This window comes from Lygodium microphyllum, chromosome 2 (assembly GCF_053477565.2).
Source record: "Lygodium microphyllum isolate KBCC chromosome 2, Lygodium_microphyllum_v1.1.10, whole genome shotgun sequence".
NCBI classification, from domain to species: Eukaryota; Viridiplantae; Streptophyta; class Polypodiopsida; order Schizaeales; family Lygodiaceae; genus Lygodium; species Lygodium microphyllum.
The window spans coordinates 87,239,746-87,258,670 of NC_141136.1; the positions used below are offsets into that span (position 1 = coordinate 87,239,746).

At 37.7% G+C, this 18,925-nt stretch overlaps 1 protein-coding gene across 1 annotated transcript; it reads left to right on the forward strand.

Moving 5' to 3' along the window:
- The first annotated feature begins 6,108 nt into the window (after nt 1-6,108).
- On the forward strand, nt 6,109-7,634 carry LOC148039983 (uncharacterized). Its single transcript, XM_087695527.1, has one exon. The coding sequence runs from the start codon at nt 6,536-6,538 to the stop codon at nt 7,031-7,033; it is 498 nt and encodes a 165-aa protein (XP_087551653.1). The 5' UTR covers nt 6,109-6,535; the 3' UTR covers nt 7,034-7,634.
- The last annotated feature ends 11,291 nt before the right edge of the window (nt 7,635-18,925 follow it).

The following is an 18,925-nucleotide window of genomic DNA, read 5'->3' on the forward strand; positions in this document are numbered from 1 at the left end:
ACTTTCGTCTGATTGCCAGCTTGCATTGAGAGCAAGGACACGGGACACACTGATTAAGATACGCCTCGCAATCTTGAACATCATGACCATCATTGTTTTCCATTTTGTCTATGTTACGACAAACAATTGGTTTTTGTTCTCATTCTATTTTTCTTTTTTTCTTTTTTTGAGAAGGGATTTCTTCTCTTGTAACTCAACAAAATTAACGACAACTAAAGTTTTGGTTTTCTTCCCCTTTCTTTACACCTTTCTTTGCACTCTTCATTTTATGTTCTCTCCCCCTTCTCTTTCATTCTCTCTCTCTTTCTCTTTCTTTGTTGCCGTTCTCTTTGTTTCTCTCCACCCCCTCATGTTTTCTCACACATTCTCCTCTCTCCCTCCCTCTCTCTCTCTCTCTCTTTCTTTCCCAATTTCTTTGTTATCTTTCATGTTTATTCTCTCTCTCTCTCTCATTCTCTCTTTCTTTTCCTTTCTTTTTCTCCCTCTCTCATTTTCTCTCTTTCTCCCTCAATGCACCTCATTCTCAAGAAAAACAAACCAAGAGGAGGATGATTGTTCATCTCCTCTTCACGAAAAACCCTCTCTTTGTTTCTCTCCACCCCCTCATATTTTCTCACTCATTCTCCTCTTTCCCTCCCTCTCTCTCTCTCTCTCTCTCTCTCTCTCTCTCTCTTTAAATAAACTAGAAATCATGGCTAAAAATCTATAAATCTAAACTTACTAATTTTAAACAAACCTACTAACTTACTAATCAATTATTTAAATAGATAACAATTTAAACAATACAAACCTCTCTCTCTCTCTCTCTCTCTCTCTCTCTCTCTCTCTCTCTCTCTCTCTCTCTCTCTCTCTCTCTCTCTCTCTCTCTCAATCATTGATCAGTAATCTAAACAATTTAAAGCAAAGTATCTAACTAAACTAACTAACTAATAGATAAATCTATAAATCTATCACCCCCTCATATTTTCTCACTCATTCTCCTCTCTCTCTCTCTCGCTCTCTAAATTAGCTAGAAATCATGGCTAGAAATCTATAAATCGAAACTTACTAATTGTAAACAAACCTATTAACTTACTAATCAATTATTTAAATATATAAAAATTTAAACATTATAAACCTCTCTCTCTCTCTCTCTCTCTCTCTCTCTCTCTCTCTCTCTCTCTCTCTCTCTCTCTCTCTCTCTCTCTCTCTCTCTCTCTCTCTCTCTCTCATTTCCTCTCTTTCTCCCTCAATACACCTCATTTTCAAAAAAAACAAACAAAAAGAAGAAGAAAGAACAAGAACAAACCAAGAGGAGGATGGATTGTTTGTCTCCTCTCTTCACGGCAAACCCTCTCTTTGTTTCTCTCCACCCCCTCGTGTTTCCTCACTCATTCTCCTCTCTCCCTCCCTCCCTCTCTCTCTTTCTTACATTCTTTGTTATCTTTTATGCTTATTCTCTCTCTCATGCTCTCTTCCTTTTCCTTTCTTCTTATCCCTCTCTCATTTCCTCTCTTTCACCTTCAATGCACCTCATTCTCAACAAAAAAAAACAAAAGAAAAGAAGAAAGAACAAGAATAAACCAAGAGGGGGCAATGTACTCACAGGACCAAGGATGGATTCTTTGTCTCCTCTTCGCAACAGCCCCTCTTCTTCCTTCGTGCACTTCCTCCTCTTCTTCGCAAACAGTGACGGCAACGGTGGCAACAGTGAGAAGCTCTCTTTCTCTCTTCCTCTCCCTCTCCCTCCCAAAGGCACGATCTCTTTCACTCTTTTTGCGGCAAAATGCCGTGCTCAGGTTTTTCCCATTTTTTTATAGCGACACCGCTAATATGTGTCACAACTGTGTGTCATTATGCCCCTGTATCCTTGTAGTGCTTCTTGATATAGACTTTCCTCCCATAGTTCTTGAAGTTGATTTTGAAGGTCTTGGATGGATAATCCCAAAGCTTAGGATTTCTCTACTAGGAATCATGGATTACTCTCATAAAGTTCTTAAATATTTTGCAAGGTGGTGATGATACCTTCTATCATCATGACTAGACAATATCAAAATATGGAGTATTGCTAAACTCTTATGGATGCCCCAATAACTTGGTAAAGACAAGGATTGTTGCCTCACAACTTACAAGAGAATAACTGGAATAATAATAATAATAATAATAATAGCTTGATTCTTTATTTCAAGATGATGGAGTACAATATAGCTCTCATGGTATGAGATTGATACAATGATATTCACAACAAGACTAGATTCATGATACAAGACAATATCTTAATATAAGGCTAGATTGGATACAAGATAAGACAAGAATTGGAGATACATAGGTTGAACTAGAACTAGAGAGGACTCATCTTGCAAGAGCCTCACAACTAGTGCTAGCAAGATTAAAGGGTTTGTAGCCTAAGACCCATATTTATATTATAGTCAAGGAGTTTAAGGAAAAACCTTTAGATATGAGATGACATAAGTAGTAATATAAGCATGATGACATCATCAATCCCATAATCATTATTAATTTAGTTAGTGATATAAGTAATGTTGATATAAGCAAGAACGCAAGTGGCCTTCTAGAATCCTCTAAGAAATATTCTAGCACCTTTTAGAATCTTTTAAAACTTTCTAGAATATACTAGATCTTTTGGAGTTCATAACATCTACTTGAATTATACACATTCATCAAGTGGAGGTGCTAAATTTCATCCCATCCTCAATAAGTCTACTCGAATAACAAATTAATTGAGCATGGTCTTGTAAAATCCTATAAATATCATTTTCTCCTAAACATTCCTACTTGAAGAACAAAGTCATGAAATAACGGAATTAAGGACCTCCAGGTCTTCCTTTTCACCCAAATGGGTTTTTTCTCTAAGTCTTATTTTCTTTTAAGTAGATTTACTTGCAAATAAATTCATTAAGTAAAGTTGTTAAATACCTATAAGTTCACTTTACTCCCAAATAGGTCTACTTGTAAATTCATCTAAGAAAGTTATTAAAAACCTCTAAGCCCCCCCCCCCCCCCCCTTTACTTCTTAAACAAGTCTATTTGAAGAATAAATTCATCAAATGGAGCTATTACTATTTTTTATTCTCTCTTTTTTAAATGATCGTTATGAATCTTTTTAAATATTCTATAAATTTATTTTTAAAATTAAAAATATTAATATTATAAACTTATAACTTTTAGTTAACTTAAAATTAAAATATGATCAAATAATTTTTCAACTAAATAAACTTCTTTCTAAAGCTTAGAAATCCCTTAAGGGATCATCAAGCAAAAACTTAATTAGTTCAAGAATCAATTAAGTAATTTTTACATTTGGTTTACCTTTGTCCTCATAGTCTTTAAACTTAGAGACTGGTCAAAGATGATGCTATGGTACAACAGATTCATGGGAGAATATTGTTTTGTACCAAATATTCCTTCTTTTATACAAAATATTCTTTCATAGGAAAGAATTAATTTCCATTAAAGAATTATTCTTCTAATTCCTTTTTGAAGTCAATATGATAATCCACGTATTTCATGGCATGTGCCATATTATACCATCTATATTTAAGGGCCATCATATAATCGCCTCATATTTTGCATATACAAATCTTGTATTAATATTAATGCAACCTAGCACACCATTAGGCCATTCCACATGAGAGACACCCACCAATTGCACTTAGTCAAAGAAAGATGTCATTTATTTATTTATTTTTAATTTCACGGAGGGCCAATAAGTACAATGGACGAAAGACCACATGTTTCAAGAAACTAGTATATCATCGTGACCCTTGAGGTTGTAGATTGAAGTCTAGATAGTCATATACTAAAAGTGGCTTTGTAATTATATACCCCATAAACAATGAGTAGAAGCAAGTGAATCACCAACTCATTCAACTATATATGAAGTTTGGTGAGGTCAATCATAAAGGATTTGAATATATACCATATGAAATTGAAAGAAATGTTTCAAGTAACTCATCAATCCATTTGTGACAATTCGTGCAAAAGATATACCTCACTTTACCACAATCATTTCAAATTCGTTAAATGCAAAAGTTAGCACACTTTACATTTTTCATCCAATGGAAAAGTTGACACATACATTTTGCAATTTTTGAGTGGAGAAAAATAGTTTGTTGTTCCAAAAAAAATTAATAGCCCACAAGCGTGTTTGTTTTCTTGAGGGTTTCACTATATGTAAACCATGTACATCACATGCAATCAATGCCTATATAAAATATCCTTATCTATAAATTTCTCAAAAATAAAACATTGTCATTTTCGATTCAATCTATAAGTGACCCCTTTATATGGCACCCTTCTGTATGTTAAAAATATGCAACAATGGTATTTTTAAAACCCCTTATTTTAAACTCACATGATATGCTTACATATTTGTGAGTGATTCGGCCTCTTCCGCGCCGCCACCCCACCCGCCCGCCCGCCCCTCCCCCCCCCCCCCCCCCCCCCAAATTTTGTTTTATGCTTCATTCTCGGTGATTCTATTGGCTTACCTATTGTAGAAATTCAAATATAAGTTGTGTAGTGAGCTAGGATGAATGATCACAAGCTTGAATATTTTGCTTGAGTGGAGAAATGCCATTCTTTGTTTCGTAAAGTATGTCATTGTTGCTAGTGCCCGTTTTTGTTTGCTCTATCATGTGGTAGTTCTTTTGGTTTTGGGTAATTGATCTTTTAGATTTATAATTAGACACAATATTCATGTGTAGACTATCTTCAATACTATTCCATAATTGAGTTTCATTATTGTTGGGATGTGGAGTAAAAATCAATATCCAAATTTTAAGTACATGAACATAATCATTAGTCCTAAGTACACAATTGGCCAAATTGGTTGCTTCTTTTTAAAGAAAGATAAGTACTTTAAACATGAGTGTGACTTGTACTTACTATGTACAAAGTAAGTGTGGCTCTTAACATCTTAGGATCATGATTCATCAACTATTACCATACCATGTGCAACATCCTAAATAAAGTCTAGGCCACAGTGTCCCATGATGACTTCCCATCATCATGCCTTATACATAGTGGGATGAGATCGTATCTCTTCTCTCATTTGTCTATTTCTTTCATATTGTTTTAAAGTTGTATTTAAGGTGCATGCAAGCACCTCTTGAAAACACATTTCCATTGCTCTTGATCTAACTTGTTGAAGTGGAAATAGGGGATGTAAAAGTCTTTGGTATTGGATTTCTTTATTACACATGTGGAATCCCTACAAAACCATTGTGACTGCTAAGATGTCCATAACACAAGCAATTAACTCTTTGTCTCAATGGAGGCACTCCAAATGAAGCTAGAGTGAATAATTAGTTTGTAAAAAATGCAACACTTGTGGAGAGGCAGTAATCCCTTGTAACTTTTGGCATTACAACGCTATACTGAAATGAGAGTCTATTATATGAGGCTATTGAAGAATGGCCAAGCTCTTGATTTTGTCTTCTTATAAAAAGGGATTGGGTAGTTTTTGTACCTGGGAGAACATGTCGAGGAAGTGAATTGAAGCACAAATATTTGCTAATGATGTTGCCACATGTTTGGCAGTTCCACTCACTAAAATCTAATAATATCCAATCTTTCAAGATTTGGTAGGTTTGGTCAAGATTATTATATTCACCATAAGGAAAAGTGAGGTAAGGACCCCATAAGAAAAGAAGCTAGTGTTCTAATAAGACATTAGTATAAGATAGGCAATCCAAGTATCAAAGTAGTAGCCCCTTTACTAGTACAACCCATGGGCTCTGTCTCTTCACACACGCATACACATATATGATAACTATTGGCACTTGAGATACATGCATGATATGCTCCCTCCTTTTATACTAGACTATTTTGCCCCAAGGCTCCTCTTTAACATAAAAGTTACATTCAATTTCTAGGTAGCACTAGACTTTGCTTCTCTCTCTCTCTCTCTCTCTCTCTCTCTCTCTCTCTCTCTCTCTCTCTCTCTCGACACTTGAGATACATGCATGATATGCTCCCTCCTTTTATACTAGACTATTTTGCCCCAAGGCTCCTCTTTAACATAAAAGTTACATTCAATTTCTGGGTAGCACTAGACTTTGCTTCTCTCTCTCTCTCTCTCTCTCTCAAACATATATACACATGCCGCACTATTTGACCCAAGGGACCACTTTAGCATATACGTTACATTCAGTTTTTGCAGGTAGCATCTCTCTCTCTCTCTCTCTCTCTCTCTCTCGTCGCAACACACACTCGGGGAGCTCACGTTTCGGGTAGGTAGGTAGCAGTTTCAGTCAAGGTCATCCTCTTTTACTCCTAAAATACGATCGATACGCCCCCACACGCACGCAACAACACACTCATCGCCTACACCCACACAGCTCACACCTCCCATTCTTCCCTCCTCCGATTCCTGCAACACTTCCTCGCACCGCCCCCCCCCGCCCCCTTCTCTCTCTCTCTCTCTCTCTTAAAGCCAGCTCGAGGTGCGCTCAATGATCATTTGCCTCTCACGCAGCCCACGCAAACACACGCACCCTCACGCAAGTGCAACGCCCACATCAAGCACGAGGCTATGGCAGCAGAGCTAGCCAAGGGGTCTGCGGCTGGGCAGCCGGCGGGGCTAGTAGGCAGCAACAGACCGGAGGTGCATGGGGCGATGCTGCTGCAGCAGAGACGGGCGGAGGAGATGGCGGAGAGCCGATCATCTCTGTACAGGAAGGTGATGGAGAGGGTGAGGAGCTTCAGCCAGATACAGCACCCTGCAGCTGCTGCAGTGCAGACGGATCAAATGAGAAGGAGCAGCAGCCATGGCCTGTTCGGGGGATCCCCGCCGTCCTCTCCTCGGAGCCCAAGGAGCCCCTACACCACCCTGGAGAAGAGGGCCGCCGTGCCCTCCACCTTCCAGATGCCCGTCCACTACCCCCGCTACAGCAAGGCCGACTACGAGGCCATGCCTGAGGAGAAGCTCGACCGCCTCCTCGAGGAGTATGGCCTCCCTGTCCTCGGATCTCTCCCTGACAAGCGCAAGTACGCCATGGGAGTCTTCCTCTGGAAAGATCAATGCCAATAGAGACCAAACCACCCCCCCCCCCCCCCCCCCCTCTCTCTCTCTGTGTATCTCTCTTTCCTGTGCAACACGCCACTTGGATGTACGTGCCGCCCTTGACCCCATCAACCCTCACCCATATCATGCATCCTTACATCCTCATCCATTCACGCATACCATCTACAACCCTTCGCTACCTGCACCTCACCATACCATCAGCACCAGATCCTCAATCTATGTTGCGCTTAGACGCCCCACAACACTTCAACCACACATTATCCCTCTTCACTTACCAAAGCATACTTCCAATCCCTCATCTTGTTGTACATATATAGCTCTCACAACATTCATCATCCCTCCCATCCGTCATCTTAATGCCGTCATCTTGTTGTACATAGACAGCTGTTACAACACTTCATCCTCGCATCCTACCCACATACAAGCACATCTCCCATCCCTCATCTTATTGTACATAAACAATTCTCACAACCTTTGATCGTTCCCCCCTCCCTCCATCTTTCCATCCCTATTACTCATTGGACATAGACAACTCCTACACATGCATACATACACACACAAGCACACATACCATCAATCCTTCATGCACCTACATCAACATGCATATCACCTCACATACAACTACACACCATTAGCACCTTCATATCTTGTATACATGTAAGTGCTGACCCACAAGTATCATGCATACATAGGCTTCTTTCACATTAAATTAAGTAGCACACATTAAAGGTGGTTGTTGAAATCAACCACTCTCTCACACATGCACAAGTGAAGATGACTAGAGACACACCCTTGCCCTTTCATGTAAAGTATGTATGTTGAACCACTACATGGTTGAAAATTTTGAGAAGTGTTCCATAAGATTTGGTACTATCATGAAATGGATCACCTTCAAGTACTACAATTGTTATACACAATAGTAGATACATGTAGCATTGCCTCCCTTCGTATGACCTAAGAAATCATGTGATTGAGTGGATTTGGCTTCTTTATGTCTTTCTTGATCAAATGTTAAGTTTCATGTAATATGTTTGGCTTTGTACTTTACTTGCAACATGGGCACTCTATCAATCATATTTTGAGGTCATCATCACTTACATATCAATAATTACAATGGTCTTAAGCAAGAGATGTCACAACTTTGATCACACTAAAGTCGTTCCTTTATTGAGCTTGAATTCAAAGCCCTTTCTTCATTCAACTTGAATTGGATGTTCATTAAGGGGAATTGTCCAAAACAATTTGCAACTTTAAACTCGTCTCAAGAAAAAGATGTCACAACATTGAGCACATCAAAGTTCTTTCTTTATTGAGCTTGGATTCAAATCCCTTTCTTCTTTTAACTTGAATTGAATGTTCATCAAAAGGAATTGAGTCTAACATATTAGAAGTTACATTTCTTCCTCTAAATGATTGTCTTATTGATCACAAATAGCCTCTTTTAAAGATCATGCGAATTTCTTGTGAGACTATTGGTAGGCTTCAGTGTTATAAAAAGTTACATAATTTGATTTTGGTTGTATCAAAGCTTACAAACTATGTATGAGTTTCCTAACCAATGACTAGGATGTGAATGTTAAATATTAATGTAATTCCATAGCATTGCCAAAAAAAGCTCTTAAAACCCTTAAAGGATAGTGTAAAGCAAAGCACTATCTTTTTCATTCAAGAAGGGCCACATCATGGAAAGTCTTGAAACATTCTTTTCATTAAAGAAGCCACGCGTTTACACATGACAATTGTTATTAAAATCAACATGACATCAATAATTTCACTTAAAACAACATTCTCATCATATCATTATCGTGTGTTTTAGAGAGTGACCTTCACTAGTTAACACCTGTAGAATCTTGAGTTCTCCAATTATTCATGCTTGTAGAAGAATGAGTATGAATAATGTAAGTACAACCTTTAATTGACACCATGAAGTTAACATCAACTACAAAAAATATTGTGTATTCCTTCCATGTACATTGCACAAGTACATATATTATGTTATCTTTCATAATGCACAAAATTGTTAATTAAGACCTTGAAATTGTTACTTAAAGCTTATAAGAACAAGTAAGAATACGGAATGCTTAAATTCTTCTTTTAGTGTGATCATCTATATCATAAAGGAAAGTAAATTATGGATAACATCCTTTAAGGGGATCAAAATTTGTTCAAGTCTCTACTAGTTACTTTGAAGACAAACTTAGATATTTTCAAGGCTTCAAGCAAAACCTTCACCTCATTGGGGCACTTGTCATAGGCGTTATGTATCTCACCCATGCCAACAAACCTAGAGCTACTATGGACTCTATGATTTCTAACTCATGGGACTCTTTTGATAATCACTCATCTTGACCTACTCCCTTGATCAAAATTGTGAGCACTTAGCATAGCATCTATATAATCTATAAAATATAAGAATTGAAAGAAGTATTAAACTTAAAAGTGATACTATTTGGCATGCATAGCATCCTCACTAAGCTTCAATATATGTTAGCTCTTTAATAAAAGTTTACATCTAAAGAAAGTTTTAGATAAGAACATTATCTCTTCCTAATAGAATACATTTTTATCATAAGTTAAAATAGCCATCTGCACCATCTCTCTCTCTCTCTCTCTCTCTCTCTCTCTCTCTCTCTCTCTCTCTCTCTCTCTCTCTCTCTCTCTCTCTCTCTCTCTCTCTCTCTCTATATATATATATATATATATATATATATATATATATATATATGAGGTATATTTGTCCATTGATTGACTAAGTTCTAAAGTTTAACATCTTATTTCAAGAGTATGGCTATAAATCAAGTGTGAATTTCTCCATTTCTAATATTTTGTGTAGATGTATTTTTAACGTGTTTTGAGAAATTATTTGCAAGGCTTCTAGGTGCCTTTATTTAGTTTTAAATTTAGCAAAGTTGTCAACACATTTAGTCACTTTAATTATTTCCCAATATAAACAATATGGTTTCTAATATTTCGTGTAGATGTATTTTTAACGTGTTTTGAGAAATTATTTGCAAGGCTTCTAGGTGCCTTTATTTAGTTTTAAATTTAGCAAAGTTGTCAACACATTTAGTCACTTTAATTATTTCCCAATATAAACAATATGGTTATGTGACAATGCTTCATGCTTTACAGCTAATCTTTGATAGCACAACCAAGAATGCAAGTAAAATTAAGCTCAATCAATTCTCATTTGGTATAATCTTTCTAACCTCAATATATGATCAAGTGAACCATGTACCATGCATAAATTCTATGTATTTTTGCAACTTCTAAAAGTGCATCATGGTTGCACTATACTAGGATGGAGGAGATACCATTATTATTCTTCAATGCTCTATTGATCTTTCACTAACGATGGGGCTTTAGACAAAATCTTAATGTCTTAAGAGCTTCCTTTAAGTGTGGAATATAGCTACCTCACATAGTAAACTCATACTCTAGCTTCAGGCCACTATGTCTCCCTCTTTCTATCCTAAGAGAGCAAGAAGATATAGAACTGAATGGTTGTAATAGGGTCACCAATACTCACCCTTTTATTATAGTTGTCTTAATGGCCACATGATTTAAATGTACTCCTACTCTACCAAGCTTTTGATCGATGACTTTTTTTCTCCTCTCCATGCTACCAAGGAAAAGAAGAAGAAGAGCAATAGAGGAGAAGAAGCTTCTCCCTCTTAGTCTCTCACTCTCTCCTTCACTCATTTGCTATCTTTTCTTCTCTCAAATGGATTTGGAGGCTTCAAGAGCACCATGAGGTATGAAAAGATGGTAAAAAAGAATAGGAGAAGATGATTGGAAAGCATTAGTGGCTTCATTCCCTTAGTCCCTTGCTCTCTATCTCACACACACACACACACTCTCTCTCTCTCTCTCTCTCTCTCTCTCTCTCTCTCTCTCTCTCTCTCTCTCTCTCTCTCTCTCTCTCTCTCTCTCTCTCTCTCTCTCTCTCTCTCTCTCTCTCTCTCTCTCTCTCTCTCTCTCTCTCTCTCTCTCTCTCTCTCTCTCTCTCTCTCTCTCTCTCTCTCTCTCTCTCTCTCTCTCTCTCTCTCTCTCTCTCTCTCTCTCTCTCTCTCTCTCTCTGTGTGTGTGTGTGTGTGTGTGTGTGTGTGTGTGTGTGTGCGTGCGTGCGTGCGTGCGTGCGTGCGTGTGTGTGTGTGTGTGTGATAAAATTAAAACATTAGAAGAATGGTGCAAGGAAAAACTCCGAGAATACAAGAGGACAATGGACAATAGCATCAAAATGCTCGAACACACACTTACTAAGAGAAGATATATGCACTTGAAGGGGAGATTGAATCTATGAAAGAGGAGTGTCTGAGCATGAAGATGGAGATAGCAGCACTAAAGAAAGGGAAGGTAGCACTCTCATTATACATGGAATAGCTCAAGGCAGATAAAAAACCAAGCACCAAAACAAGGGTCTGCAATTATGACACATGTTTAGCAATGATAGTAACCATAATTACAACTATTTAGAAACTAAAAAGGAAGTCTCCACACTTAAGAATCACCCCAAAGTGAAGGAAATATAAAGGGAATACATCATAGCATTGAAGAAAGAAACGACCAAGAATTTGGAAGGTCATCTTTGAAGCCAAGCAACAAGGCTAGGTGGAGGTGGTTAAAAAACACGTGAAAAAGGAGGTGAAAGAAGACAAACAAAATGAAAATTGTTTGATAATAAATAGTACCATTGAGGAGGAGAGGTTGACACAAGCACAATGCCTCAATGTACATATAACAATTTGTGCTTCTACAAGGTATGAGAGAAGGGAAACCCATTTACTTGGATTATGCTCTCACACATATGCAAGTGGAACACCATAAGGCATGCATGCCTTGGATCATATAGGCATGCAAGGAGGGGAAGAATGCCATTTACAAACATGGTCTAATCATCATTCATGGCAAGGCCATAGATTAGGGACTCACTACCCATGAGACGGACATTAGCATGGAAATATGGAATTGCAATGATTCATTATCACATTGTCCAGGGCAACTAAAAAAGGTTATGGAAGATAGAAACATTATTCCACTGATTCATCAAGACACACAAAAGCCAAGAGAGGGGACATTCTAAGATCACAAGATACATATGGGAGTCAACTTATTGAGGCACCAAAGAGTAGAGCACTAGACATGGATGAACAAGGGTGGTGATGCTTTTTCGCCAAGAGTTATAGGGGAGAGTTTCTACCATTTCACATTACACATACACAAGATACATGTGGATTCAATTGATGACATTATTAGGATGGTACACATATATTGCATTATGCTAGTTCCCTTGAAGGGGTTGAGATTCTTTGGGAGGAGGGGAAAGGGGAGAGGGGAGAGGGGAGAGGGGAGAGAGTGCACACTGTGCTTGGTCTGATCATAAAGAGGGAGACCTACAGAGAATGACACCACTTCACTCATTTTGGAAATTGTGAGAGTACAACGAGACATATTGTTGTTGGGACCTTCCCATACTCTTCTAGAGTGAAAATACTACTACAACATAGTAGAGCTTTAGAGAGCCCAAACACTAGACACCCATTGAGGATCAAGGGATATGGTAAGGTTATTCATAACATCTATATGATGTACCATAGCATCCTCCTATACTATAGCCAATAGATCCATGTACCACATCCTTGAATTTCTTCACAATCAGCATGGTGGAGAGGGCTACTAGGAGGCTATATAATGGATGATCACTAGAACACACCAATAATCAAAGTGAGCATTTCATATATGCAATGGAGGTTCTTGCACCATTCTTTGGTTTCATGTCCTATAGAGCCTTGGTTATTGAAGGATTTCTAGACAAATGGACTCTACATACTATTATGCCTATCCATAAGGCTAGGGATTCTTCTAATCTAGGGAACTATTAGATTGTCAGGTTGGGTCATTTTTTGCCAAGATATATGGAGCACTAATGAAGAGGAGTTGACTACTTATGTTGAGCAAAAGTCCATGTGGGTAGCATGACTAGTAAGATTTAGATAGAGCTTCTCCATGATGGTGAATAGCATTTTCACTATGCAATGTATGATTGAGCCAATAAGGATCAAGATAACATAGAGACTCTATCACTACTTTGTGGACCACCATAAAACCTTTGATATAATGCCTAGGGATAGACTATTATAGCATCTCTTGACCCTAGGATGTTGGAATTTTTGGTATTCACACATGTTCATGACAACATAGCTTTGGAGGATGATATATTAGAGTGCTCATGATTGTGAGTAAGAGAGAATGTGTGTGTGGAGAGAAAAGAGAGCAAGACAAAAACTAGGAGCAAAGTAAATTCATAGAGGATGACATCTTAGAGTGCTCATGATTGTGTGTATAGGAGAGAATGTGTGTGGTGAGAAAAGAGAGCAAGACAAAAAGTAGAAGCAAAGTAGATTCATAATCTTGTTGATAGATCAAATTGAGAGATTGAGCACATTATGGGATAGAGCCTCTTTTATAAGCATAGATAAGTTGCTCTTGCTTACATCAAAAGTGATCTTATTGTCGAATGGGAGTCCAACTAGAATCATATATCGGTATATTTTTATCTTCTCTCATGGGTCCAATACGTCCCCCTTTCCACCAAAAAGAGGAGGATTCTTATGTGCTTGTTAGAAGGCACATTTTAATATCCTCCCTCCCTCGAATAATAGGCTTAAAAAATATAAAACACCCTCTCCAAAAATAAATAAAACAAGTCATTCAAAACCATGAAGCTTCTAGGTTCTCTTTAGATCCATGAATTAAGAAATAGAAAAGTAAAACATTTAGAACTTGAATTTTTTAGGTTTTAATCAAGTCTAGGGATAAAACATCTAGAAGACATGAGAGTTTCTATATTGTTCTCTTCAAGTCCATGGATTACAAAAAAAAAATACATCTAAAACTTGAAGTCTTTATATTTTCTTCAAGTCCAAGGGGGGTTACAAAATACTAAGGTGATGCCCATAGACATAGCTATAGACAAATACTTTTTAAGTCATAGTTTTCAAATTCTCCAAGCAAGAGGCTAAACGTAGTTGTTTATGGTCAATGTGAAGCACATGGTGTGACTCTCAATAAAAAAGAGAACTTCAGTACAAAAGATTCGAAATCAAAATATATCAATCCTTATGAGATTTTTTTGTCCTTGTAGCACTTCATTGTTTGATAATGATATTTGATGTTGACATGATGTTGAAGCTTCTTATACATTATTACTCTCAACGACTTGTGCACAAACCGAATGCTAGATGCACGCATAGTGAGCACCAGAAGGTCCCCAAGAACAAAGAACTCTACATAAACTTCATAAAAGCAAGAAGAGAGTTTTCACGACATGAAGCAAAAAGACAAATTGGGTACAATCTCCCCCCATGCCTTGTGTGAGCGCTCCATAAGGCATGTATTTATAAATTTATTAATCTCCAAGCTCAAAAACAGCCCAAATTTACAATTAGCATGCTTTAGCTTTTGTGTTTGCTTTTGTCCAAAGAAAGAATAAAGTGGTTGGGCATCCCAAAAGTCGGGATGTGCCCAAATACAATGTCCAATAATGAAATATCTAAACCGAGTGCCTATGTGTATACAAAATAATAAATATTTGTCAAGCACTTCAATAAATGCGCCTAAATAAATATTAGTGCCACACCTTTAATGATAAGGCATGTGCCCATCAAAAATTATAATTTCTTCTAGATAATCTGAATACACGCCATCGCCCGGTGCTTCCCAACACCACCGCTGCCTGCTCTAGACATCAACCGAAGCATTCACAATTGTTAGAAAATAATAAAATTAAACCGACAAAAGTGAATACCTAGCAGTCTTCAGCTACAAAATAAATAAATAGGTTGGAACTCTGTCGTCCTAACCTTAATTTAATACGAGTGCACTCTAAACTTATAAACATCCATTAATTTAAATATGTATTTTATCACCCATTGTGAAATCACCCACATGCACATTAAATTAACATGACACCCAAAAAGGACAAGTATCCCCATCAACTTCTTGCACAAGAAATCCACCTTGAGTACGAGCCCTGGCAAATAAATATAGTTTTACGAAATCCACCACAAAACCTCACGGAATCCACCGCGGAATATGCCTCCTGGCATCAACGACCAATAATAATGTTGGTAGGCCTCCCTTGCTTGTAGCATGTGGACATGTTCTCCTCTTAGTCATATCAACACTTATTTGTCCTTCTTGAAAGATTCTTATGCACAAGTTATTGAGGATGCCAATGGCGATGAAGGTAGGAGTTTAAAAAAAGACATATGTGTTGAGATGGCAAGCTCAACACGTACGAACATTGATGATGGACTGCCTAGTTAGATGGATCCGCATGTCTACACTTAGCATGTTGGTGATTATTATGATCCTCACATGACCACTAACTTATCATTTATTATATTTGGTTTGTTACACCTACCTACAATTGGCATAGTTATAGTACCAATTGACTAGTATAGTTAGTTATGCACTATTTGACTTAGTGGACCACTTTCCTTTATATTTTATGTTATCTATAATTTGTGTATATTGTATTGTGTGTGAAAGAAGAAGAAGAAACCAACAAGAAGATGTTTTGGCCTCCATCTCTCTTATTGTGTAATTCATGAGTGAGCTTCCTCTTATGTGTATGGTGTGCATTTGGTGCAACAACTCAAGCAAGTGCCCCCACCACGTGACTCATAAAATGGTATTAGAGTGGCGCTACTGAGAGAGGCTAGTTTTGAAGGCTGAACTAAAGGAGAATTAGTAAGGATTCAAGTAAGCAAGCAATAGGTAAGAAGCTCTCCGACCCTTCCACTCTTTCTCTTAGATGGTGCCTATGGATGCACTAGAAGTATAACAAAGTAAAAATCTCAAATTGCTATGAGATTTGGTGTGTAAGCAGAGCACTCTACATTTTGCATGAAATTCGTTTAGGGCTTTTTTGCTGCTTTTTTCACTATCTAAGGCCGTTTCAGGTCCTATTTTAGACCCGAAAGATTGTAGATAGTAGTTTTTAGGATATACTATACTTTTGATTGTGTCGATCAAAAGCGGATGCACATGTCATAGATTTCAAATCTAAAATTTCCTAAAAGCAAACACAAGTTTTATTTGCTAACAAGTTGCAGATTATATGTATTATTGAGCAGTTAGTTTGGCTCCATCGCTCTTATTGTATTCGTGAGTGAGCTTCCTCTTGTGTGGATGGTGTGTGTTAGCAAGTCCTCCCACCATGCAATTTGTGATAATATGTGCAAGGGCTTAGGGTGAATGAAGCTTAACAAGGAATCAAGATTTTAATCTTAGATATATTTTTATGCAGAATCTCACTGTTAATGAAGATAATAGTGTTGAATTAATGGAGGTAAAAGAGTTGAATGCTAAGTTGACGTGACATATATCAAATGTTACATCAATATAGATTATTTTTAACATTTATTATTGCTAACACTATAGAAGATTTCGTGTTGGGACTGATGTATTTACATTATTATGATTGTCTACTATGCCATTAACACTAAGCTAAGGTAGAAATTGATTATTCTAGAGTGTGATAGCTGCCTTGACTGAGTAGGGACTTCAAGTGCCACATTTCACCCTTCAGTTGACTAGCATGTTGTCATTGTATTTATCTTGTATGTTCAAAAACGGTCCGGACTTGGGTAAGAAGAGCTCAAAGTACACAAAGAATAAATTTTATAAGAAAGATGGGACGGAATAATAGAAACCCCGCCAATGTAAATATCCCAATTGTAGTCTAAGATTATGACATAAAAGCTTGTGCCTTAACCATATATGGCATATACATTAGTATATAACCATGAACTAAGGCTATGGATGTATATAAACCTATTTATTTTTAGCCCATATGCTTTACAATCCACCATGCATGATTTTAGATATCCAACAATGTATCTATGGCTCCAAAATAGTCCCTATGTTCATACGAACAATCTAAAAGGTATGCAGTCCATAGAAACATGTAGATCCTTGTTTTGGATTTCTAAAATACTACTCTTTTATCCCAAAACATCAAGCTTGCATCCTATCATACTACTAGAGCAAGTTATATCAAAACAATCTACAAAAAGTTTTACTTTGGAACAACCAAAATCCTTCTTCAAGCATAGATTATAGTAGTGATGCCTTATTTTCTTACATATACAATAGTAAATCTCGGCATACAATAGCCCAAAACATTAATCTTCTATCCCATGATAGCAATGAAGTGAGGTAGCAAATTTTAGAGTGTTTTGAAGGATAGAAGGCTACTCTTAGTCAAGATTGAAGAAAGAATCATTGGACATAGCATATTTATATGTATAAAGTTGAACATTGAGAGATACTTTAGGGCTGAACAAGGGTGATGCCAGGAGGCATATTTCACGGTAGATTCCGTGCCACGGTGGATTCCGTGAGGTTTTACGATGGATTCCGTAAACTTTGATGACCCGGGCTTGTACACAAAGTGGATTCTTTGTGCGAGAAGTTGATGGGGACGCCTGTCCTTTTCGGGCGTTTCATTAATTTAGTGTGTACATGGGTCATTCCATAGCGGGTGATTCCGCAAAATGCATATTAAATTAATAAACGTTTATGAGTTTAGAGTGCACACTCGTAATAAATTAAGGTTAGGATTTATTTCTAACCAGTTGATTTATTTATGTAGCTGAAGACTGCTAGGTATTCACTTTTGTCGGTTTAATTGTATTATTTTACTGACGATTGTGAATGCTTCAGTTGATGTGTAGAGATAGCAGCAGTGGCGGAGGAAAGCATTGGAGGATAGCGAGTATTCGATTTATGGATTATATTTTGATGGGCGCATACCTTAGGCATGACGCCTATATTTTGTCACGCCTATTTATTGAGGCGTTGGATATTTATTATTATTTTGTATGTGCATGGGCGCACGATTATGTTATTTCTATTTGGACATTGTATTGGGCGTGCCAGACTCTTTGGGCACCGTCCATTAGCTTTATTCCTATTTTGTGTTAAAGCAAACTCAAAAGCTAAAAGCTTGCTATTTTGTAATTTGGGCTATTATTTGAGCTTGAAGATGAATAATACATAAAATACATGCTTTGTGGAGCGCTCACACAAGGCATGGGGGGAGATTGCACGCAATTGGTCTCTTGCTCTTGCCGTTCATGCTTTTTACCTTGTAATTTGTGCAAAAAGTAGAGTTTTATTGTTCTTGGGGACCTTCTGGCATTCACTACGCGAGCGTATAGCATCCGATCTACGCACCAGTGGTATCAGAGCGAAGCTGAGATCAAGAGCTTCCAATCGCTACCCATCTTGTGCGAAGGCGGAGCTCCTGGAACGATCGGGCTCTACGGTCAATCTCGTCGCAAACAAGCGATACAGGCAGATTCCTGGTGATCAAGAACCCTTGTTTCCATCATCACACAGCGAGGGACCAGTCTGCAGAGACGGAGGACCACTTCTATCTCTTCTTCATCAAGTCGTCTTCATACACAGAGATAAGTCATAAACTCCATATCTTCAAGCTTTAAAAAACTAAAGCTTAGAAAGCTTTAGAGAAGCCTAAAGCTTCAATTAAAAACAAAAACGTCATCGCGAGCTGTGAAGGGACCTCCGATTTTTGCACCGGCTGAAAAAACGCCCCCCCCCCTCCCCCCCCACGATTTTACGTTTTGATTAGTAAGCTAAAGCTTACTTACCAAAGCTCCAAGTTACATAAGTCTTACAATTCAGCAAGTACTGCAAGTTTGCAAAGTTCAGATTCAGCACGTCTATCAAGTCAAAGTTCTACAAGTTCCATAAAGCAACCAAGTTATGCAAGTCTACAAACTCTGCAAGTCACATTAGTCTGGTACTCTGCAAGTCAGACAAGTCAACTGGAATCAAAACTGACTTCTGTTCAAAACTCATAGAAGG